General features: G+C 46.6%; 1 protein-coding gene across 5 annotated transcripts in view; it reads left to right on the top strand.

The window, feature by feature from the left end:
* The first annotated feature begins 4329 nt into the window (after window positions 1–4329).
* The window catches only part of GABRA5 (gamma-aminobutyric acid type A receptor subunit alpha5), an 82909-nt gene continuing 63969 nt past the window's right edge, over window positions 4330–23269 (top strand). The window contains exons 1-6 of one of the 5 annotated variants that reach the window (XM_009428669.5): window positions 4330–4995; window positions 6339–6403; window positions 6785–6944; window positions 18420–18541; window positions 20725–20792; window positions 20896–21116. In XM_009428669.5, coding sequence (XP_009426944.2) covers window positions 6859–6944; window positions 18420–18541; window positions 20725–20792; window positions 20896–21116 — 497 coding nt within the window. In that variant the 5' untranslated portion in view covers window positions 4330–4995; window positions 6339–6403; window positions 6785–6858. Of the gene's footprint in view, window positions 5030–5640; window positions 5711–6338; window positions 6404–6784; window positions 6945–18419; window positions 18542–20724; window positions 20793–20895; window positions 21117–23269 lie in introns of those variants that run through there. The other 4 variants (XM_016927797.4, XM_016927796.4, XM_016927798.4 and 1 more) reach the window with 4 other exon arrangements.

Below are 23269 nucleotides of genomic sequence, written 5' to 3'. Positions count from 1 at the left end.
GCGCAATAAGATACCACTTTACTCCTGCAGGAATAGCCCTTATTAAAAAGTCAGCAAACAACAGATGTTGGCAAGAATGTGATGAAAAGGGAGTCCTTATACACTGTTGGTGGGAATGTGAATTAGTACAACCTCTACAGAAAACAGGACAAAGTTTTCTCCAAGAACTAAAAGTAGATCTACCATTCGATCCAGCAACCCCATACTGTGTATCTACCCAAAGGAAAAGAAGTCACTAAATCAAAAAGACCTGTATATTTATGTTTATCACAGCACAATTCACAATTGCAAACATATGGAATCAACTTAAGTGCCCATCAACTGAGTGGATAAAGAAAATCTGGTGCATATATAGACCATGGAATACTGCTTATCCATAAAAAAGGATAAAATAACATCACTTGCAGCAGCTTGGATGGAACTGGGGGGCCATTATCCTAAGTAAGTAACTCAGAAACAGATAACCAAATACTGCATGTTCTCACTGATAAGTGGGAGCGAAGCTGTGGGTATGCAGGGACATCCAGAGTAATGAATACTGGAGACTCAGAAGGGAGAAGGATGGGAGGGAGGTGAAAGATAAGTTACCTACTGGATGAAAAGTTACCTACTGGGCACAATGTACACTATTTGGGTGATAGATGCACTAGAAGCCTCGACTTCACCACTGTCCAATTCATCCATGTAACCAAAAACAACTTGTGTCCTTAAATCTATTGAATGTTTTTTAAAAAGAAAGGACATGTCAACAAGAGTTGGCACCTTGATATTCTACATTCACAAACTAAAAACAAAAAAAAAGAAATTGATTGTTAAAGTAAAATATAAGTCACTGAATGCAGCAGTCATATGTGTGACAACAGGAGTGAATAGGACAGAAAGAAAAAAAGAAGTATATTATTGTAAGTTTCATGCACTACACTGTACATGAAATGGTATTATGTTAATTAAAGTTAAACTGTAGGCCGGGCATGGTGGCTCGCGCCTGTAATCCCAACACTTTGGGAGGCCGAGGTGGGAGGATCCCTTGAACCCAGGAGTTCAAGACAAGCCTGGGCAACATAGTGAGACTTGGTCTCTACTAAAAATTCAAAAATTAGCTGGGTGTGGTGGTGCATGCCCATAGTTCCAACTAGTTGAGAGGTTAAGATGGGAGGATCATTTGAGAACAGGAGTTCGAGGTTGCAGTGAGCTGAGATTTCACCACTGCATTCCAATCTGGGCAAGAGAGCAAGGCTCTGTCGCAAAAAAAAAAAAAAAAAAAAAAAAGAAAGAAAAAGAAAAAAGATAGGTTATGATGAGTTAAAGATGCCTGGTGTAAACCCTAGAGCTATCACAAAATAAAATGAAATATGGCAAAATAGAGATATGATAAATAAAACACTAAAGAAGATAAAATAGATACAATGAAATTAGAAAAAAATTTAGTATCATTTTAAAAGCCCCATATGCCTCTATTTTCCTAGTTACATAAAGAAGGCAAAGTGTGAAAAAGAATAGACCATGTTCTTCTAAGGACCCATGTCAGGTGTCAGTAGAATGGAGGTGATGCAGGAGGGTGGGAACGGATGCCCCATGTTGTTAAAGCTGTGGGGTGTCTTCTCTTTTTATTTTTTTAAATCCAGAAATGTAGATCTGTTCATTCATCCATTCATTGATGTAAAATCTGGTTTCTGAGGTGTTCAGCTTGATGACTGATACATATATACTTCACCACCACAATCACATGCACTCACATTTCCATCACCTCGCAGAGCTGCCCTCTTTTGTGTGTGTGATGAGAACCCATAAGATCTACCCTCTTAGCAAGTGTCAAGTATATATCGCAGTGTTGTTAGCTGTAGTCACGATGTTGTATAGTAGATTCCCAGAACTTATTCATCTTGCATAACTGAAATTTTGTACCCTTTGACCCACATCTCCCCGTCTCTCCTTCTCCCAGCCCGTGGCAACCACTATATACCCAGTAACCCCCTTTCTGGGGATATAGTCAAAGGAAATAAAATCAGTATCTGAAAGAGAGATCTGAACTGTCATGTTCATTTTGGCATTTTTTACAATAGCCAAATAATGGAACAACCTAAGCGTCTGCCAATGGATAAATGAATAAAGAAACTGTGAGATACATACACACACACACACACACACGTATATGTATAACATACATATACGACAGTATATTATTTAACCCTAACAAAGAAGGAAATCCTGCCATTTTTGACCACATGGATGAACCTGGAGAACATGCTTGGTGAAATAAGCCAAGCACAGAAAGACAAATAGCACATGATCTCACTTATACCATGGCACTGTGTTCATGTCTCAGCCACATCTACCACACCCAACCACGCAAACACAGCTACTGTCTCAGTTCCTGCCCCTGACCGGGGTACGGGGTGGGTGCTCTGTGAACACGTGTTCTACTCATGGCCCAGCTTCCCCACCTTCAGCTATTTTAGGCTCTGACACTGGAAATGAAATTCTTATGAAGACTGGTCCAAGGCCGAGGTTGTGTGGAACTAGGGTGCCCTCTACTGTCTTCTACAACGATCACGACATTGCTTAATTTCATTCAATAAAGAGAAAATGCTAATGAAACAAATGGGAATTCAACGGATAGCCCATTATTTCTCAGCACAAATACAGAATTCTATAGTAAAACAAAAATCATTGAAATGGTAGTAAGCACTCTTCTAGCAATGTGAGTTTCTATAAGGTTCTGATGGGCCTTACGATTTCACTGTCCCCTCAGGGCAGTCCATCTAAAGTGAGGCTATGTTATGTTACATAAACACTAGGAGGAGAGAGAGTGGCATACCGTTTCATTACAGGGAAGAGAAAAGAATTTAAGCAACATGCTGAAATACAATGTTAAAGAATGACTCTAACTTAAGATGATTTTTATATATTCAATAATATGTGTTGTGTGGACATAAAGCTGATAGAAAGTGTACCAAAAAAACGTGGAAGTTTTAAACATAATCCATCAAAAGAACATATTTCCTTACAGCTGACATTTCTTTTATTATTAAGAATTAATGTCTATAACCCTCGCTAATACAAAAATCATCCCTTGTTTATATACATTTATTTTTGCAAACTCACACCGAATGACTTTGTGTGACAAGCTGTGAAGTTTTAAATTTACCAATTCTTCCAACTCTTTGATTTGCATTATGCTGTTTAATCCTGAGAGAAGAGCAGCTGTCGCTGGTATTAGGTGTTAGAATTCCAACACCTAATAGGTGAAAATTATATTAGGCTGATCATAAAACCATGTTGTTAACTTTTTAAAATTTAATGTCTCCCAAGGAATTTCACCCTAGTGGTACATCTTTTGAGAAATTAGAAAACGAAGAAATGCATACGTTCAGTGATCCATTTTAGAATTAGAAAATTCAAATTAGCATCTTATTTCATTCATATTTCCTGAAGAACCACTGGAAACAGTTATTTAATAGTGTGGCTAAATGTATATTCAGAGAAACACTTCCTGTATATTTGCACATTTATGTATATTTATGTCCTATTCCTGGAATAGATTTACAAGTTTTGTTTTTCAGAAAATTTCAGAATTTCTGGAATGTGCAGAAGTATTAACAGGTAACTTAGATTTGGAATACACTGTATTAGAGATAACTGGAAAAATGAGAGGCTTCCTACACTGGAAGGTCAAAGATCTTTCCCGGAGGGAGTTAGGAATTTGCCTTTACTTACCATTATTCTGTTAAAAGAGATTATGAATAATGCAGTTTCACAAAAGGAATGGGACAATGGTGTAAGTAAACCTCCCCATCACGTTTTCAGTGGCTTTCCTTTGAGTCTTGAACGTTTTCCACTGGGTGTTATAGTCGAGAGTCCCCCACCTCCTGAGGAAGCAAGACCTCGCAACCCCGAGACGATGCGCTCTTACTTGTGTTGTTTGAAGGGGCCCTGCTGCCGCGCAGTTGTCATTAATGCCACCCTCACCTCCCAGGAACTGCACCACTAGGACGGACGACACACCGATGTAATGACCATAGTAAGACCCCATGTACATGGCTAATGAGGCAGTGACCCGACGTGGCTCGGAAGCCCTGCTGGGGAGATCCCGCCCCGTCACCCCAGACGCGCTCTCCGACCTGCAGCCCCCAGGGCTCCTGGCCCTTTCCCCTTGCCACTGCGGCTTGTTGTCAAGAAATGGAACTTCAGAAAACCCCCAGATATACACTGCGTTAGGTAAGGATTTCATTCTAATCGAGTCCAATGTGACCCTGGCTTTCCCTCCCGTAGTTATGCATTCCTGTCTATGAGTGAGATGAAAAGAATGTCCACAGGCCAGCTTCTTTCAGAAGCGCCTAAGAGATGCGCATGTAAGGGGTGCCATGGAGCACCCGGGAAGGACCCAGGCCTGGGCAGGGAGGCGTTGGGGCCGGCTCTAGGGAGCAAAGCTCTCGGAGTCCAGGCCTCTATCACCCGACTGCTGACACTGCCCTCCCATCCCTGCTCTACAAGCGGGCGGTGGTGACTACACGAGGCGCCGAAGATGCTGTTGAGGGCCCTGGAGAAACTTCAGCAGAACAGGGCCTCTCCCCTTGCAGGCCGAGCTGCGGGCCCTGCGCCCTCCCCCTCCGCCCAGCTCGGCCGAGGGCGCGTTTGCTGAGCGTCTGGCGGCCTCTACCGGAGCACCTCTGCAGAGGGCCGATCCTCCAGCCCAGAGACGACATGTGGCGCTCGGGCGAGGTGAGAGCGGGCGCGAGTGCGCCGGGGGCGCTGGGGGGCTCTGCGGCGGGCGGCGCGCGGCCCCGGGCGCGGCGCGGAGCGGAGCTGCAGGGCGGCGGCGGGAGCGCGGGGCGCAAGAGCCGCTCCGCCGGGAGTGCCGGGGAAGTTCGCGCTGGCAGCATGGGGCGGTGACGCCGCACCGGCCTTCCGCGCCTGCCAGCCGGGCGAGAGCAGGCGGAGGAGAAGGAAGATGCATCCTCACCGACGGCTCGCCTCCCGGGGCCGGCGCGCAGGGTGAGCCCTGGGCGCGCCAGGCCGGGGCAGTGGGGTAAGAGGACGCGAGAGGGGAAGAGGACCGGCCGCCCCGGCTCGGTCCGCACCCCTCTCCTCGGGGCGCCTGAGCGGCAGGCTGCGTGGCCGGGGAGGAGAGGTGCAGAGCAGGCGGGGCGCGCAGCCAGGCCAGAGCGCAAACTTTACCCTGGCGACTGCGGGGCTGAAGCCGGGCGCGGGAGAGAGCGGGGTCCGGGCGGCTCATCCCTGCCGGACGGGGCACCAGGGCGCGGTGACCGGTTGGGGGTGGGGGACACCCGTTGCCACCATCACGGGAGCCGGAGGGGTGAGATCGCCCACCTGGAAAGCCAGCGTCAGCCCCGGGGCTCTGAGGCGCGCGGCGTCCCGGTGCTGCTCGCGGGGTGGACTCGGACCCCGCGGGGGTGTCGCGCGCGTGTCGCGCGGGCTGCTCGAGGCCAGGGGACTTGGAGCCGCCGCTGCACCGCGCGCTCCCAGCCCAGGAGGAAGGCGCTGCCTGGCGGAGCGCTTGTCTCGTACCCGGGGCAGGAGCAGGGGAGGTCTGCGAAAGCCGGGAGCGAGCCGGGGAGGGCCGGGGAGCTGGAGACCCTCGGCGTGCCGCTGCGGACCGCGCGGGTGGCGACCGCGGGTGCCAGGGCGACCCAGGCTGCGGCTCCGCAGTGCAGCCCCCGCGCCCACCTGCCCTGGCGCGCCGGCCCTGGTGAGCCTCTGTGGGGGTCCGGAGGGTCGTGGGAGCGCAGCCTCTCCTGGGGGTCCCTGGCTCGGGGCTGAGGGGCGGCGGGAGGCGCCGCCCGGGTTTCCCGCATGCAGCGCCGCGTGCTCGCCGCCTGGCTCTGGCCCGGGCCCCGCGACGAGCCCCAGGACGCGCCCAGGCGACCACCGCATGGCACCCTGCCCTTCTTGGCAGGAGTCGCAGAAGGCCTTCGCTTCCGAGGTGGAAGTACCTGTTGTGTCTCCCAATTCCGGAGTTTGCGGGGGATGGGGGTTGGGGGGGCTTCTTGGGAAAATGCTTCTTTTCGAAGCATACTGTTCGGATGCCTGTGAGCACCTATTTGCGTTATGCGCATACTGAGAAATGCGTGTTTTCAGGAAGGTTAGTCGTTGAGCCCAGGGACAATGTCTGCCTGGATCTCAAATACATTAATTAGGGTCCAGCATTGAGCGGAGAGACTTCCACAGATGCAGTGCTTAAGTTATGTAGTCACGGGGACCGAATGCCGGGAAAGTAGCCACACTCTTTTATAGGCAGTTGTCACAGTATTGTGATCCTGCAGAAAACCTGTTTCTTAAATGTGCTTTTCCCCACTTCTTTCCACGTACTTTCTCAGTGCCTTGCAGAGAGAGGAGTAGCTTGCTGGCTTTGAACGCGTGGCGTGGCAGATATTTCAGAAAGGTAAAATTACTACACTTGTGGATTTGACGGATACAAAATACAGTCGCTCAGATAACTACAGCGTTTATTTTAATAATTGGACTAATGGTTTATTTGATAACATGCTAAAAAACAAAACAGAGTATTTGAGTGGAAAACAACGAATTAGGATGATTCTGCACCCTGAGTAGAAGTAAAAATAAGCCTCTTGTTACTTATTTTTATGCTCCAACTTACTGCCCAGTGAGGGTGGTGGAAAATACCTGGTGTGCAGCTGTCCTGGGGAAGGACAGCGGGCTCCTTTCTTTGCAAATTGTTGTGATAGCAGTGTGATTTGATTCCAGGAACTGTGACACAACAGCATTGATGTTCACGTGCTTCCCCGCTTTGTGTGCTTTTCAGCTTCAAGAACAAGCTGGAGAAGGGAAGAGTTATTCCTCCATATTCACCTGCTTCAACTACTATTCTTATTGGGAATGGACAATGGAATGTTCTCTGGTTTTATCATGATCAAAAACCTCCTTCTCTTTTGTATTTCCATGAACTTATCCAGTCACTTTGGGTAAGTTACCATCTGTGCTTTTATTTTATGATGTTAGGGACACTGGTGCCTTTCAGACATGTTATGGGAGCAGCACATCCATTGAGCAAGTCCTCGCCTGCCACCATTGCAGTCCCAAGCCCTTCACTTGTTGTAAATAAATGGAGTCATTGCCCTGACCCACGCTTTCTTCCTGAGCAAGGCTGCTCCTCACGTGGGGTCTCTGAAGTGAGTCAGAGAAAAAAAGGCAGATTATGTTTTCAGAAATGGAAGCTGAAGATGATATCCGAGTCAGCTGTGATTCTTCCTACTCAGGTTAAAACAAGATTCAGGAGTTCACATGCATGAAGGACAGTCACTGCTTGTTAGACAAGGCAGTGCCAACATTTCAGTTGCCCTCCACGGTTCCATTATGCAATCAAAGTTGCCTTGAAAGCCAGGCCCATGCTACTTGGCATTGAAAAGGACTCACAATGGTCCTGGCCTGAGCCAAGGCCCTAGAACTGTGACCATCTGAATGCAGGTGCAGACACCATAAACCACAGGTGCCTGAAGATCTGAAAGACACCCCTGAGGTTCTGGCACTATCATTTCCAGTAACCCCTCTTTCATTTTAGCCTTTAGTATCCGCATACCAACTCTAACCTTTTTTTTCATGAAACTAGTGATAACCGACATCGTGGATGAATGTTCTTATGAGGCTGCTGTTCCTGTTCTGACCCGTGCCCTAGAATTGTTCTGGTTAATCAAAAGGATTGTAACTTGAAGTTGATGGCATATAATTAAGAAATTAAATGTCAGGACAAAAGTTGCCCAGCGTTAGTGCTGCAAAAATGGGGTCCAGAGGTTTCACAGCCTATCTGCATTTATGTAAATAATCACAGGATGGGGAATACCCAGTGGCTTGGCAACAGCCTGTAGACAGCCTTCCCATCTGGGGGGAAAGAGGACATCCCCAGGGCCACGATGTTTTCTGTCTGTCCTCTGTACATTTTCTGCTCTTCTGACTCTTCTGTGCAGAGAAAGGGGTGGGTGTGGGGGCCTTGCTCAGGTGCAGTGGCTGGTAGAAGACAGCATTGGGACTGTAGTCCACATCCACCTGGGTGCAAGCCTGAGCCATCAGCTGAGACTTTGTCCAGCAGAGCTGAGCTAAGGAAGATGCCTGTCCCTCACCAACAGAAGCCAGGCAGTGTGTGCACTCTAACCACACTGACGGGAACAGGTGTGTGGCATGTCTCAGCCCTTTGAGCCATTCTAAGTATTCCCTTGGGAAAGAGCATTGGCCATGGCTCTTGCCTTGCTTATCTTGAGTGGATGCCTCCCTTCCCATGCCTTCAGATTTTTTTTTATCTATTAAATGAATGTTTTCCTTTACAAGTTCTCTGCAGCTGCCAAAGCCTGTAAACTAGCATGTTCACAATGTTCTTCTGAATGAAATGTCTGTACATAAGTGAAATCACACAGAATATTCAAATTTGTCATCTAATGCATTAGGTAGTTGGTTTGTTTGATATACCACATATATTTGGTAGCATTTTGGTGGCGAAGAATATATCAGGATTGGAAACTTATATTTTCTTTAAAATATCTTGGCTAGGCCAGGCGCGATGGCTCATGCTTGTAATCCCAGCACTTTGGGAGGCCAAGCGGGGAGCGGATCGCCTGAGGTCAGGAGTTCGAGATCAGCCTGGCTGACATGGTGAAACCCCATCTCTATTAAAAATACAAAGATTAGCCAGTCATGGTGGCACATGCCTGTAATCCCAGCCACTTGGGAGGCTGAGGCAGGAGAATCGCTTGAACCTGGGAGGTGGAGGTTGCTGTGAGCTGAGATCATGCCACTGCACTCCAGCCTGGGCGACAGAGCAAGACTTTGTCTCAAAAACAAAACAAAACAAACAAACAAACAAAATCTTAGCCAAATGTATTATGAATTTGCATTGAATAAGCATGAAATGGTTTCACTCCCTGGTAGATGCAGGTCTGAAATAGGAAGTAATGTGTGTAAGGAGTTTAGCCCCAAGAAGCAGGTATGCTTTCTTATTTAGTTCTGTAGCTTGCTGAGGTCATCTTCAAAATAGAGGGGTATCTTAGTCTCTGAAAGCTAACACTGAGTAAGTGGTAGAATACCCCTCAAACTTTCCAGAAAATTAACTGTTGGAGCAGTTTTTAATCTTTTAGGTATATGGCCAGTAGTCCATCATAAAACAGCACCGACTAATTGCAGCAAATATGTGCGATACAGAAATCGATAATGAAAGGAATCTCTTTAATTCCGCCACCGAGAGACAACCATGCTTCCCATTTGGTGCACTGACTTCCCCTTGCTTCTGTGCATGTTTTTTATACAGTTGGGATCAGGCTGTGCAGTTTGGTACTGTGCTTTTTTCCTACCCAATACATTATCACAAATTCTTTAAAATGTATTATTTTAAATGGCTGCATATTTGACAGGGCAAGAGCGCCTTGTGTTAGCTTCTTCCCTAATTGGGGATGTTTACGTAGTGAATGATTTTGCTGTTATAAATTTTCCTGTAGTGAACGTATTTGGCTTACAAGTTTTCTTAGGTATTTGAGATTATTTATATTAGAAGATATTTTTGTAAGAGGAATTTTACATCAGGTTCTTTGAGCACTTTTCACTCTTGACCCTGCGCGCCCAATTGCTTTTGAAGAAGTGGGGTTTCTAGCAAAGCGGGAAGCCAGGTTCACATATTCTGGCCAGCAGGGCATGTTTTTCAACAGCCACAAAAGACATCATAAAATACATCAAGCCCCTATTTATTTCCCTTCCTATAGGAGACTCCTCTCACTTGTATATTATCTAAATGGACTTAAGAATAATTGTGTCAAATCCCGATTGAAATTTCCTAATATTTAGTTAACTTTAAATCTTGAAAAAATAGCTACCACAACGTGGAGCACCTGTCTTTATGTTTCGTGTTTTGGTTTTGGATGAATCCTAGGAGCCACTGTATGCGCTGAGCACCGTTAGCCCATCTTCTAGCTGGGAAGGAGGGAGGATGAATGCGTAACCTCAGAAGTCAGGAGTCCTTACTCGGAGCTTCCTGTGTGACTCCACCCCCTGTCACTTCTTGGGCTCCCTGACTTGAATGCACACAGTTTGCAGGGTAGCCCTGGATCAAACCAGTCTAGACAAGAGGGAACATAATTCTAAAAGGTAGTACCTGCTTCAGAGTGGAGAGAGTTTTCAGTACTTGGGGATTAGCGGGAAAAAAGAGTCTGGGTCAGCTCAGTTTATTTTCCCTCCAAAGAAAGAGTTTATGTGATTGGGTTCAAAAGAAAGGGGAAAGGAGAAGCATCAAAGGGTTTAATTTGAACCTGATTCTAGGACAAGAGAAGTGCTGACTCCTGAGAGGCCAGAGAACTGGCAGAGGGTGAGGAGGACTATAGAGAATCAGGCAGGGAAGAAGAAGGAAAAAGAAAAAGAGCAGGGCTATGTGCGTGGACCAAGTCGAGATGCAGTGTTTGTGAAACGTGTGTGGCACTGGCAGTTGGAAAATTTATAGATGTGATAAGTGCAATGTACTTGGTGATTATATAGGATAACTGATGTGAAATTGCTTTGAAAATACATGAGTGTTCTCCTTCTCTTGGTCATATTCTAAATTTGATTGGAGTCACCAGCAGCTCATTTGCAATAGTCTTCCTAATTCTTCTGTTAGTTTTAAGTTATGGAACAGAGACCGAGTCAAGTATACAATACAATAAGGCCCTTTTTGGACACTCAGCCCCATGCTAAGGTACGTTTGATGACCTGGGATTATTTGAAGTACTATATTTATTGTAGTAAGACCAGTAAGCAAAAGTACATAGTATAGAAAAACCAGTACAGAAACAATATTGGCACCAATATAATGTCAAAATACATAATATTAGATTTAAACTGGAATTAATTTATCATCATTAAGAAAATCATACTTTATCAGACCTGATAGACCAGTGACAATTGTGAGATGAAATTGAGGATTATCAGCTTAATAATAAGATAAAGGCTGAGTCCATTGATTTTATTGTCTTAAATATATTTTGGAGGTTTACTGATTGATAAAAAATCTGTCGAACAATTTTAATATGTGGGAGCTGCAACTCAAATAGACTTTGGAAAACAAGATTTTATGAGCAGCAATTAAAAGTATGTTATTGGAGAAGTGGCTTTTGAACATGAACAGACAGAGTCTTCTTTATCTGTCTACACAAGTGTGCCAGTGTGGATGTTTGTTTTTGTGAAGAGAACCATTCCATACGCTCACTCAAAGACAGTTCCCTTCTTTTAAGTAGAGCAGAAAGTACATTCTCTGAATCACGCAGGTACTCATGATATCTTTTTAAATGGAAAGTTCTCCCTTGTGAATCCCCAGATGAAAAATTCTTCCTGCACCATAGCTGCGGGTTCATGAGGCCCGGGACAGTTATGATAACAATTCTGAAAGCACTCAGAAAGCCCACTGAAGCAGGGAGCGGGAACACAAGTGGTGGCACACCTAAAGCCTTCAGCGACCCTGGGAGAGCCAAAAGGCAGTTCTTGCACGTGGCAAAAAATGTAGGTGGTTAAAAGAGGACTATAGGGGAATGTCCAACATGTTTTTAAAGGTACCCAAAGTAAATAATTCCCAGTTATCTGCTTTATAAAGGAAACTTTCAGCGTGTTCAGCAGGCACTGAGCAGGCAGGAGAGTCGGCCAGCGCAGCTCTCCGCCAAGACTGTCTGGCAGTCAGCTCGGGAGTGAGTCACCGACTCCCTTCAAGGGGAGAAGGAGCATGTGGGCTTTCGGGTTTTTACAAAGGTTCAAATTGCATAAGATGCTCATTTTAATTAATGAGAAATTTCAGAGGAAAGTACTAGAAGCAAAAATAAAAAGAAATCTCATCAGAGAAGTCTGCTGGTACTTCAGCATGTATATGAGTGTATCATATACGCTCATTTATCGGCATGTATATGAGTGTATCCCCTTAATATTCACAATGCATTTTTTTTTAAATGCACTGTTTAATTTACACAAAATTCTTGATTTGCAGGTGAAAAGAGCTCAGGTGTTAGAGCTTAGAGAAGTGTGTCCAAGTTTTACCATCTAAAAGTGATAAAAGCAAGGGATCCCTGAGAATGCAGGCTGGGCTAGCGCGCTCCACTGCAGGGCCTGCTCCAGAATGTCCTAATTTTTATTATAGTGCCCTGAAAAGGGAAGGAATGGGGGGAGGACTATATATGGAAAACCAAAGAATATCCTAATCTAGAACTCACATGTTACCACCATGAAAACATTGTCTACTGCAGCCCAAATAAACTCCAACACGGAATATAGACTGTGAACTGGAATACTGTGGAGAAAGATCATTTGCTAGTGAGAGTAAGACCTGCAGTGAAACAGGCTTCAGCAGTTCATTGAAAACTCTATTTTATTTGTATTTATTTAACAACTTATTTTAAAATAAAAAAAGTCAACCTAAAAGTGAATGAAGCACAGAACCAGGTAATTTTTAGTTTTAACAAGAACAATTGGGCCATCACTGTACTGTCAGTTCGGTTCCTGTTTCAGGACCGCTGGTGAATATTTAGGATGGCATTAAGTGTCATTTTGACAGAGGGCAGTGTAGCTGCCCGGCTTCGATCTCTGTCCACATGCTCTCTGTGTGACGTCAGAAGAGTTACTTCACCTGCCTGCAACTCAGTTTCTAATCTCAATGTGGGATTAATCATGGGTCCAGGATCACAAGGCTGGTGTGAAGGATCAATTGCCAACCTATGCCAAATGCTTAAGCAAGCCAAGGTCTGTGTCAGGGGAGGGTATGCTAAGTGCACCAAGCCATTCTGGGTTCTGTGTCCAGGAGACTCCTGGGGTTTACTGGACCCAGAGTGTGAGATGGTGCCTGGCCTCAGCCTGAGCACAGCAAGGTCATTGCCTTGCCCACATCTGCAATGTCTCCCTCGCAGGGGCATCCTGGGGGACATTGCCCTGCAGCTACACCAATGTGGACCATGCTCTCACCATGCACCAGGCACTGTTCCAGGTACTGAGATGCACAGAGCAGAGCAGGGGCAGAGTGGGGCTTGCCTCCCAGGAGGGTACACTCTGGTGTGCATGGAGTAAGTGTTAGTAGGTTATGATGATTGCTATGAAGAGTAATTCAGAGTAAGAGACAGTGCGTGTGCTGGAAAGAGATGCTTGAGCAGAGATCTGAGGGAGGTGAGGATGTGAGCAAAGCTGTTGGCAGAGAAACCTGAACTGGCAGGAGGAATGGCGGGTGAATCCCAGGCTGTGTGGCAGGTGCATGCTTGACGTGTTAGGAACAGCGGAGGGGCAGGCGTGAGGAAGTGGGAGACGGGGAGGGAGCGTCGTCAGGGAGGAAGGGCTGGGGTTGGGATCACATTCCAAAAGTGCTATAGGCCATGCAGGGGAGTATCAGGAAGGACAGTTGACTTTTATCTGGAAGGGCAGAGAGGGCCACTGAGTGGTTTTGAGTAGGTTTGAAACATGATCCAATTTAGATGTGATAATGATGTGACTTAAACGTTGAAGCTCACTCTGGGTGCAGAGTGAAAGAATAGAATGGAATCTGGAGTGAGGTGAGAGGGATTAACCCGAGACGCAGTGGGGACAGTGAAGAGGTGATTGCAGTGGCCCAGGGGAGTGGCTGTTTTGGCCAGCAGCATTAGTTGATAGGTTATTGTGGGCATGAAGGAAAGAGAGAAGTCGGGGATGACCCCTAGGTATTTTGCTAGAGAACCCAACAGGTTCACCTGCCTATGATCGAGCTGGAGAGGGCAGTAGGGAAGAGGTTTGGGTACAGAAGGTCACAGGTGCAGTGGTGGTGTGGGAAGCCCCTGGAGACACCACTAGGTCTCCCAGTGAATGTAGAGGTCTGGAGGACAGAGAGGGATTGGGCTGGAGGTGTGGACCTGAGGTGTTTCCATACTTTGGGAGGCATTTAAGCCACTGGTTTGGATGAGACAGTCAGAGGTTAAGTGCACACAAAAAGGAAAGGGTGTCTGGATCGTGCCCTGGGGCATGCTTGTGTTCTGAGGTCAGGAAGGTAAGAGAGGCAGCAAGACTGAGGGGAAGAGGCAAGTAAAGGGAAAGACAGACAGAGCCGTGCCCTGAGGCCAAGTGGAAAGGGTTGTAGGAATGTTGCCCACAGGTCAACTAAGCTGAGGACCAAGACTTGATCTTCAGATTTGGCCATGTGGAGTTCATTACTGGCCTCCAGAAGAGAAGCTTCCTTGGGATGCAGGTAGTGAAGGCCTGGCAGAGTGGTTACAAGAGAAGGGAGGGGAGGCAGCGGGGGTTGCTCATATGGACAAATCTCCCAGTGAGTTTTCATGGAAGACGGGCAAAGAATGGAGCAGTGACTGGAAGGGAATATGGGGTGAATGAAAGGCTCTTTTAAAGAGCAGTGGTATTAGAGCAGATGTGCTTGCTGATGGGCATGGCAAGAGAATGGGGAGAATGTGTGTAAGGACTGGGATGGAACATCACTGTGTCATCACCTATGCAGGACCCCCAGTGTGGCTGGGAGGAGGAACAGGGCTGAGTCTAGGAAGGAGGGCAGGGTGGGAGAGGTGGCTCTGGCCTGTGGGGCCATAGGGCTTGAGTTTTACCTTGTGGGCAGCAGGATTCTGAGTTGGGCAGCAGTGCCAAGGGCAAGGATGGAGAACCTCCATGAAGATTGAGGAATACACTTCAGTAGGATTTCAGGAGCTGCAGGGAGAACCGGGGGATTTTAGGATTTGGCAGGAATATCGGAGAGTTCTAGCATGATGTTCCATGGCACAGACTCAGAGCCTCATAAAACAATGTGGTGCCTGTCCACGTTTTCCACCTTAAGAGGGGAAAGCTGTTATTTGGAACCCTAGGATTGACCCTCACTGTCCAGCCAGTGTCCATCTTGGTTTTGTTTTTCTGTTACATTGTTGTTGTTTTTCTAATATGGTGCTTAAGTGATGGGTAATGGGCATTTGAGGAAAACATCACACAATGGTGCCATTTAGAGGTACTCATTTAATGACCTGAAAGTAACAGACAAATAAACAGAAGAGACATTTTTCAGAAGTCATTAATTACTGGGGAAGAACAAAATTTAAGAAGACAGATAAGCTGCAGCTTAAAACAAGCGCAGTTCAACGTCCAAAGTAATTTCCAGTCAAAATCCGTCTGCAGTTGCCATTATCGAACTCACTGTATGTAAGTCAGAAGTGGTCATCCATATAAGGAAGATTACATCACAAAGAAGCACGTCACACACTGCCTTCACTAGCACCCGTGGTGGAATGACAATACCGAAAAGATTTTTTCTTCTCCAGAAATGGCGCCACAACTTGTACTCTTTCAAGTACCAAATAAGGAAAATGTTGGAACTGAGAATATGGCATAAGTGGGACATGTTTTGTAGAGAATATGCATTCAATATAAGGAAATAATTCCTATTTTAAGAGAACCTAGTGAATTAACCCAGACTAAAATTGAAGGGTAAGTCACCAAATTTTCAAGTATTTCTGTTACGTCTAAGACTGTTGTTAGTAATAGGGATATAATCTCAGCTCACAAAAATTCACTTCCCCAAAGAATGGAGCCTTTATTTGTCCTTGAAGCACTCGTGGACTCCGGTCGACCTCAGGATGAGCAGAGCTCCTGGGCTGTACTCAGTGCAGTTAAGAAAAGCAGAAGTGGTGCGTCAGCGAGTGCAGGCTGCCTGCTGACCCTAAACGGAGTGAGCGCTTTATGGGCTGAGGACACCTTGGTTTCCACCTGGAGGACTCATCCGTCACACGCTGCACATTAGTGCTCACCAAAGGCATAGCCCTGGATTTCTGTGTTATTTTGTTTTTCAAGTGCTTTCAATGAGCCAAAATGGAACAAAGCAAGCTGAAGTTCCTCCCTAGCTTAGCAGCAGTTCTTAAAGATCATACAGCTTGATAGAGGCGCTAGCCAGTTCCCCAGGCATGTGTGAAGGTCTCCTGTATGAAGGCACTTACACACCAGGGGCTGAGAAAACCCAGCATTTGCCTTCTATGATACAGCACGAGCCTTTCTCTCCATGGCTGTGAAAGCGGTGTATTTCATAACCACGCACTGCAGATGAAGCATTTTTGAGGATGGCCTATGGACAGAGGAGGGCCTCCAGTTCATGATAAAACAAAACAAACAAACAAACAAAAAAACCCCTCTGCTCCTACCCCAATAGGCATCATCAGCGCTTTTTAAGAATCTGTTTCTTCCCTCCTAGAGGCTATCTTCAGTTAATACAGCAAGGACAACACTGCAAATCCCCAGCCATGGCCCCATCATACAAAGAAAGGTCTACAGATAAATGCAAAAGGCAGTTATGGCAGGAAAGGGCAGACACTGAAATTCCTCCAAGAAAAGTGTAATTATGTGCAAATGTGTGTAGATATACTGAAACTAATGAAAATAATTTTGATCAAGAAGTAGAATCCGAGCTTTGAAATTCTTAAGCATAGCATTCTATTCCGTCACTGTGGGAAATGATTAGGGTATTTGTGAGTGGGATTCAGAGCCCAGTGGGATGGTGTTTCCCTAAAACTGGCAGAGCAGGTTGTGTCTTTATCTCCGCTTCTGGAGAGAGCCACGGAAAACAACGCTCACAGAGACATCACTGTGGCTGCACAGCCTCCAAATGGTCAATCATGAAGTCAAGCCCTTGTCTCTGGACAGCCAGGGCTGTTACCATCTAACACAATTTAGGAACATTTTCACAACAGAGAATGGAGTAGCTTAGAAAACTTTACTTTCACCATTAAGATCTGCTTTTTCTACTAGTACCTCAATTGGTAAGATAAAGAGACAGCAAAGACCTTCCAAAAATTGAGCACCTGGACGTGGTCTAAAATTGAGTTGCAAACTCGGTGACAATTATGAAGTCCATGAGAAGTGCATCATGAAGCCAGATCTGGTTTGACCAATAGTTACACAACTGGGCAGGTACAAAATATAACCTTCTTTTTTTCCCCCTGCAAAACCCTGAAGAAGAAGGCTGTTCACTGGGAGGAGCTGTGCTAGGCTTAGTGCTATGTCTTTCCGAAGTGTGCAACTACCATGGATGTTGGAGAAAGGGGAATTTAATGTTTTTAAATATGAAATCACAGAGTTAAAAAAGTATACATCTGTGGGCTCCATACTAACAGGAGTGAATTTTAGCTTGTTAGAGCTTCAAGTATATGCATTTTTATGGTGATGTGAAACTTAGATCAAAAGAGCATTATTCCTTTATTCTTTATTCTCTCATTCTATTCAAAAGGGAATAGCTTTAGGGCCAGCAAAGAATTGATCTGTTAGATGCAATCAATAAAAATGACTGACTTTTAAGAACAGGGTGGAGCAGGCCTGCATCGATTCTGAGCTCAGCATCTCTCCATGGCTGGTGGCTCTCAGCTCTGATTTCAGCCTTTTCATGGGAGAGAAAGCACTTTAAGCACAGCTAGGGCCCCACAGCTGGGCACTTCAGGGAAGTACCAGGAATCACATGTTCTTCTCCCAAGTGTCCAGGGCACTTGCTTCTTGGGGACCACAGCTGGCTTTCAGTTTGGTAAGTCCCCTTGAAGCCAAATTTGCAGTCAAGTGCTCAGTAATTCAAAACCAGTTGCTATTTGCACATCTGAAAGCAGCTGTAGAAACCTGAGGTGGGATCCAAGCTCTTCAGCTGTGGGGCTGTCTTCTGGGCTTGTGGTCTCTCTGTCCCCCAAGATACCATCCTCAGTTTGTCTAGATCTGCTAGGGCAGTTTCTAGTTTTGTTCTGCTCATATTACATAAGCTTTTGGAATCTGGATAACTTGATTGAACAAACAAAAAATGTTCTTGTGTCTTCCCTGAGGGTCAGCCCACTTTTCTTGAGGGCTTATTGTGTGACGCTGGGTCCCACAGAATGTGTTGTGAGCTGGCACACTGAAGGGGCAGGACCCCAGAGATGACACAGACTCCATCATGTCTGTCACTCACTCTCCAATCCTGGCATATTATTCACAGCACAAATGCTCCCAGACCAACTAAGGATGCAGTGAGGTTTGGGAACAACAACCTCGGAAAGTTTCTCAGTGTCCCCTCCATGCCCCAGCGTCCAGTGCAGGTGACTCTAGCAATATGAGAACTCGGTTTTTGTGTGTCTAAACCAAACTTCTGAAATCCCCTGTGAGTGGATTAGGCTCTGCCAGTCCATGCGCATGGCTAATTGGTTGTTAAAAATGGCTAAAATATTGACATAAACCAATTCCTTAGAATCACAGAATGATAGACTTTGAGCCTCAGGTTAGGTGGATAACTAGCCCCAAGCAGAGTATCCTTGGATGTTGGAGAACTGAGGTGTATCAAGGCCAAACAATCCCCTAGGCACTATGGGAGCTGTGTTCTCAGATCCTCGTCTCAGGAGACAAGCCTCCACGTGACTCCCTGGTTTCTGTATCTTGAGAAGAATTTGTAAGAAATAATATGTTTTAACGCTTCCTCTTGTTTCTCTTTTTAAAAGCTTTTCACAGATGCCAACCAGTTCAGTGAAAGATGAGACCAATGACAACATCACGATATTTACCAGGATCTTGGATGGGCTCTTGGATGGCTACGACAACAGACTTCGGCCCGGGCTGGGAGGTGAGTGTGCTCTCCTCAGCTGAGCCCAGCAAGGATCCAGGAAGGGCTTACGTCTCGTCTCAAGCTTGGGTTTGCACTGATTCAAACAATTCCTAAAAGAGCTTCCCTGCCAGGATTTTGGTATGATGGCTGTTCCACTCTTGCCAAGAATCATGCACCCTTTGTTATTTTCTAGACGCAAGATCCTTTGTTATTTCTAGGCAGAAGAAGCTGGGGGAAGTGGTCTTCCCAAACATCTTTGCAAAATCCCCTCTTCCCAGATAGTCTTAATGTCTAGTCTGGTTAACTTAAGGAGGAACCAGCTTTTAGGCGTTACTAAAGCTGAGATTACCCTATGTTAAGAAATAATATAAAATCAACCTCATAGTCTTGTATCTATGCGAGTCCTTTTCAGAAATCCCCTGTGGAATGCAGTCATCCTTTATATCTTTATGGGTTATGCATTTAGTGCTTCACTATGGCTATAGTCCTAGTATTTACTTTGACTTTATGGAATTCAATAAAAATGAACTGATGTAGATTGTTCTTGTAGGGCGCACCTGGCACAGCTTCATTGTTGTGCTGAGAATTGTGTGCAGTTTCCAGGCATGTGCAATCCCCTTGGCTCTACAGTTTAGATGTGGAGTCTGAACTTGTTGGGTTAGGTGAGGTAGACACTTTCCAGTGAATACATTCTTGGAGGAAAAAATTTAGTTGTCTAGTGTTTGCATTTTTTTTTTTTTATTTGAGATGGAGTTTCGCTCCTGTTGCCCAGGCAGGAGTGCAATGGCATGATCTCGGCTCACTGCAACCTCTGCCTCCCAGGTTTAAGTGATTCTCCTGCCTCAGCCTCCGGAGTAGCTGGGATTACAGGTGCACACCACCACGCCCAGCTAATTTTTGTGTTTTTAGTAGAGATGGGGTTTCACCATGTTGGCCAGGCTGGTCTTAAACTCCAGACTGCAGGCGATCCGCCCACCTTGGCCTCCCAAAGTGCTGGGATTACAGGTGTGAGCCACAGTGCCCCGCCTAGTATTTGCATTTTTAACAGGGAGATCCACTTAAAGCATGAGTTGCCACTCTCTGCCTTTTGGGCACAGGCTCCTTGACAGTCTCTTACCCTGCCCTCTGAATTATGTTCCTAGGCCTGTGTGCCCAGCAGTCCAGTCCCTTGAACACACTCAGAAGGGTCAGAGCATCTAGAGGAGCCCTAAGCTGCTGTCAGTGCTTGTGGTATTCTCTCATCCTCTCTGCCTTCCAGTCCTACAGAGTAGGAGGATACCATGGAAAGCCTCCCGGGCCACCCTGCTGGGGCTGGCATCTCAGTCAGGAGACAGGCACACTGCATCATACAACACACAGCATCACACAGACACCTGCCCACGCACAGATGCACGCCATGCAGACAGATGATCATCGCACCGCTAGCTGCTGGAGAGGCAGGCCCACAGTGCGGCTGGAAGTTACCCGGTGTGGGCTGCAGTGCACTTTGAATTGCTTCCTACTCATGACCACGGGGACTTATAGGGCTGTGGTAGTGCCCAGGGAAGTACACAGGTTTCCCCCCAAATATTATTAGCCACTTTTATCACTTTACCTATTTCCAATAATTTTGTTTGAAATCACAGTCTCCCATGATAGGGCTTTCTATAATAACAATTCGAAATGCTACATAAGGAGAAGTGGGTCTTCCTTCCTGTCTCAGGGCGCACTGGGCACATTCTCAACATCCTTTCCTAGAGACCACCCAGGACCTTCTGCTTTGATTGGAAAGTCAGCTCCCCTCATCCTGAATTGTCTGATGCTTTTTAAAGCCCCTCTCTATGGCGACGGCATGGCCCTGAGCTGCCAGGCTGGCATCATTGCTCCAGGTTTACAGAGGAGGAAATGGAAGCTCGGATGTTTGCAAAACCCCAAGGCCCCACGGCGAGGCCTCAGCCCAGGTCTTTCTAGGACTGCTCCCCAGGGAGCAGAAGGAGGAGGAGAGCCAAGCTGTGTTCTGTATGATGGGAATTTCATTTCATGGTATAGCGGGGAGCAGCTCGATTTCATCTGGTAATTGTCAAGTCCTCCAAATTTACCAAACGCACTGCAAAAGCCCCCAGTTGCAGAGGGTGACCCTGGTTACTGGACTGAGAGCACGAGGGTGTGCCAGACGCGCAGGGTGGGTCGGTGCAGCCCAGGGACCTGTGTCTGTGTTTCAGAGCGCATCACTCAGGTGAGGACCGACATCTACGTCACCAGCTTCGGCCCGGTGTCCGACACGGAAATGGTAGGTCCCGGGGCATGGCTGGGCAGACAATTCTTACTCCGCGCCGCAGGCCCCCGCCCAGGCCCCGTGCCCTCTGACTGCCTCGTGCCTTCCTTTCCACTAGGAGTACACCATAGACGTGTTTTTCCGACAAAGCTGGAAAGATGAAAGGCTTCGGTTTAAGGGGCCCATGCAGCGCCTCCCTCTCAACAACCTCCTTGCCAGCAAGATCTGGACCCCAGACACGTTCTTCCACAACGGGAAGAAGTCCATCGCGCACAACATGACCACGCCCAACAAGCTGCTGCGGCTGGAGGACGACGGCACCCTGCTCTACACCATGCGGTGAGCGCCGGGCGGGGGCGGGCGGGGCCGGGGGACGGTGCGGGGCAGGCGCGGCTGCCCATCCTGCCGCAGGAGCCGCGCCGCGGAGCTGTTCTGACCATAGGTCTGAGACTGCGGCGCGTGTGTGCTGGGGGTTCCCCGTTGCCATCTGCCCACACCAGCGCTCTTGGACGTTCTTTCCCAGGGCTGCCATAGGTCCGTGGCCGTTTGTCATTTGGACTCGTTTATTCGGTTCAAGCTCAAGAGCATCTTTGGAACCATGGCCCATATAATGTCGGATAGGGAAAAATTATTATATTAAACTTAAACATCTAAGGAGGACCGGGCGTGGTGGCTCATGCCTGTACACCTGTAATCCCAACACTCTGGGAGGCTGAGGTGGGAGGATTGCTTGAGGCCAGAAGTTCGAGATTAGCCTGGGCAACATAGCGAGACCTTGTTTCTACCAAAAAAAAAAAAAAAAAAAGAAATTCACCCAGGCGAGGAGGCATGCACCTGTGGTCCTAACTACTTGGGAGGCTGAGGTGGTAGGATCCCTTGAGACCAAGAGTTTGAGGTTGCACTAAGCCATGATTGTACCACTGCGCTCCAGCCTGGGTGACAGAGTGAGATTCTGTCTCGAAAAAAGAAAAAAAAAAAAAAGAAGGGAATTTTTTATTTTCTTTTGTTGCAATTGTGTAGCCTTTGGAAGTTTTAAAAGCCTATTTCTCACATGCTTGGATAACATTCCAATGTTGAGGTTAAGTTTTAGTATTTATAATTTAAATGGAGTTAGTCATTTTTAAAATTTTGAATTATTCATTGCCTTGGATAAATCAACAAATTGGTCAATGAGAAAGGCTCCTTTAGAGTTTTTCAAAGTTTCCAAAGTGGGTCTATGGAAGTAGGCTTCAGAAAATATTTTTTAAATTGAAAAAAACAGCATTAAAGTCAAGTTTAAAAAAAGGAAGCACATTCCTTTTGCGTAGGTACTGGAATTTCTCTATCTTGCTACAATTTTTCACGGTAAACTTTATGTTTAAAAAGAGTAATCATAGTGGAAACTAATATTGATGCTCTCATCTTTGGAGGATCTGTGTTTCCTAGCATATGTTCTGGTGAATACTGTAACACACTGTGTCCTGTTGATTAAAGGGGGAAAAAAATCAAGCTTTCAAAGAACTAAATTTTGTTCAGAGGTATTACAAGGGGCTGCAGACTGAGGCCTGTAGCCTGGGAGCCGCCCTTTGGAGGGGGTTTACCAACGGCGCGGCGCAGTGTTTCATCCCGCTGCTGTGCACTCGTGGTGGATAATCAGCCTGTGCAACATCTCATCGCAGCTTGGGTCCAAGAGCACATTTGGTTATGGTTTGCGGAGGCATAATCACTAACCCCCTCAGACCCTACCTTCTGTGTAGGAAAAGGCAAGGACTGGTGCTCTTATCTTGTAAAGAATGTAGTGACTCAGGGCCGGGCGCAGTGGCTCACGCCTGTAATCCCAGCACTTTGGGAGGCCGAGGCGGGAGGATCACGAGGTCAGGAGATCGAGACCATCCTGGCTAACATGGTGAAACCCCGTCTCTACTAAAAAAAATACAAAAAATTAGCCAGGCATGGTGGCGGATGCCTGCAGTCCCAGCTACTTGGGAGGCTGAGGCAGGAGAATGGCGTGAACCTGGGAGGCGGAGCTTGCAGTGAGCCCAGATCGCACCACTGCACTCCAGCCTGGGCAACAGAGCGAGACTCCGTTTCAAAAAAAAAAAAAGAATGTGGTGACTCAGGCAAGAGATGTTGGGGGCGTGAGCTCTATCCTGTTTGAGCTTCAAAGCATCTTTCTGGAGACACAATCAGGGGCTTTGTGAAATGATGCTGGCAGGTGGAAATGAGCAAAGGTGGCTTCTCTCACATTTGTTACCTTGTCTCACAGTTCCAAATCTATTTGACAGCAGGACTGTCCTGGTAACAGCCCAATAAGGAGCTGTGATGAGTGAGCCTAGAGCACACAACTTGGCATTTTGTCTTTCCTCGCATTGATCTTGAACGTGTTTGCCCATAGATGGAGATGTGAGTTTTGAGCATCAGTGTCCTTGGACATTACCTTGTTGATTTAGAGAGGTTGTTGAAAACCTGAGAAATATTTCAAGGGTTGAGAATAAGTCCTTAGCCATCAGTCC

Source organism: Pan troglodytes, chromosome 16, assembly GCF_028858775.2.
Source record: "Pan troglodytes isolate AG18354 chromosome 16, NHGRI_mPanTro3-v2.0_pri, whole genome shotgun sequence".
Taxonomy (NCBI): Eukaryota; Metazoa; Chordata; class Mammalia; order Primates; family Hominidae; genus Pan; species Pan troglodytes.
The sequence above is the reverse complement of the archived record's forward strand: the minus strand, read 5'-3'. Positions and strand labels throughout refer to the sequence as shown.